Source organism: Muntiacus reevesi, chromosome 17 (genome assembly GCF_963930625.1).
Source record: "Muntiacus reevesi chromosome 17, mMunRee1.1, whole genome shotgun sequence".
NCBI lineage: Eukaryota > Metazoa > Chordata > Mammalia > Artiodactyla > Cervidae > Muntiacus > Muntiacus reevesi.
This window is the reverse complement of record NC_089265.1, coordinates 21,060,509-21,062,292: the sequence shown is the minus strand read 5'-3', so window position 1 is coordinate 21,062,292 and position 1,784 is coordinate 21,060,509. Positions and strand designations below refer to the sequence as shown.

Below are 1,784 nucleotides of genomic sequence, written 5' to 3'. Positions count from 1 at the left end.
TGGTTGATTCACTTTGCTGTACAGCAGAAGCTAACACAACATTTTAAAGCAATTATACACAATACAAATTAATTTTTTAAAAAAGAAATCACTGGGATGAATATTCAATGATAAGCAAAGTATTACAGTAAAGTTCATTATATCTACTTGGCCAGTTTTTATGAAAATATACCAATTTGAAGAATAATTATGAAATATTAATGAATCACTTCAACTCATAAACATTTCAGATGACAGAAAATGCAAAGTGACATCACAAAATAAAAACAACTGTAGTCAATGTGCATCTTTAAAGCAAAGATCACTATACATACACACACACACACATACACACACACACACACACAAAGAATTGTACTACTTTAAAACAAAAAGATATAATAGTGCCTGGAGAAATCCTACTACCCCTCCGTGCTATGCTTTTAAAGCCTGCAGTTGGCGCTTCCTTCACATGGTTCAAGTTTCCATGCCCTGTTCACTCAGCTTTCTTGTGAGTCGGAACACCAAGAAGAGACACCGGTTGATTTCTACTTGGACAATGGTCCAGGCACAGCTGCTATAGCCCTGGTTTTCCAGGTAATCACGGATCCTTTGGAAATACATTTTAACCTGTAATCTAAAGTTCTCACTGCCCAAGGTGTCACTTTTCTGCTTTGCTTGCAGTTTCATGAGTGCTTCTAGGTATTCCAGCTGTTGATGAAGTTCAACAAGGAACTTTTCTGTGTGACTTTCCTCCCAACCATCCAGAGATACAACTGCCCTGAAGAGGTTGAAGATCTGTTGAAGCATCTCATGAAGAATGGCCAGTACTTGTCCTTTCTGATACTGGTGAGGATTCACAGACTTCTGGGGAAGCAGGAAGTTTTTCCTGTGTGGTAGACACTGCTGAATTGACGAGGTCTGCAGTTTATTCAAAAGTTTTAAACTCTCTTGGTTCACTCTCCTTTGCTGGCAAAGAACCAGTTTCAGCTCTTGGGAGCAAACAGTGGAAGAAGCCAACAGAACCAACACAATTTCAAAGAAAGCCTTGTTAATCATGGTGAAAGTCAAATATTCCACTTATCTCTTTGCAGACTGGATAAAGCTCCGACTCTAGGGATTATTTATTTTTGTGCATCTTAGATTATTCTGGAAAGTGTTCTTTTGTAGTTTTGTTTTCTAATGTTGTTATTTCTCCAAGTTGACATGTTAAGCTTTCTGGTTCTGTTTTCACAAGGTTTACGGGACATTTCTTCCACTTTCCCCATTGTGTTGGTTTATTTGAGGAAGTAATTGAAAGAATTTGTTTTCTTTGCATGTGTTCCTTGAGACAATAACAGACCAGTCATCCAAAATGATCTTCTATTACTCTCATTATTTATTATACACAAAGTTTCACTCAACACAATATGCTTTCTAAATATTTAGTCAAGCTTATTAAAGTTCTTTTACTGAGAGTAAGTTTTTCTTCTTAAAGGAATAGTCTTTCATGGAGTTATGTTTATCAGAGGCTTAGCAGCACCTATATGGCATGTGTGCGGGTGTGCTAAGTCACTTCAGTCATGTCCGACTCTTTGCGACCCTATGGACTGGGGCCCACCAAGTTCCTCTTGTCCATGGAAATCTCTAGGCAAGAATACTGGAGTGGGTTGCCATGCCCTCCTTCAGGGGACTTTTCTGACCCAGGGATTGAACCCAGATCTCTTACATCTGCTGCATTGACTGGTGGGTTCTTTACCACTAACACCACCTGGGAAGCCATAACACAGTCAGGCAAAAAAAAAAATTTAACTGAGTAAATGTAA

General features: G+C 38.5%; 1 protein-coding gene across 1 annotated transcript; it reads right to left on the bottom strand.

Moving 5' to 3' along the window:
• Positions 1-456: 456 nt before the first annotated feature.
• Positions 457-1,038, bottom strand: IFNE (interferon epsilon). Its single transcript, XM_065907773.1, has one exon. It carries the CDS (start codon positions 1,036-1,038, stop codon positions 457-459), a length of 582 nt encoding a protein of 193 aa, XP_065763845.1.
• Between the last annotated feature and the right edge of the window lie 746 nt (positions 1,039-1,784).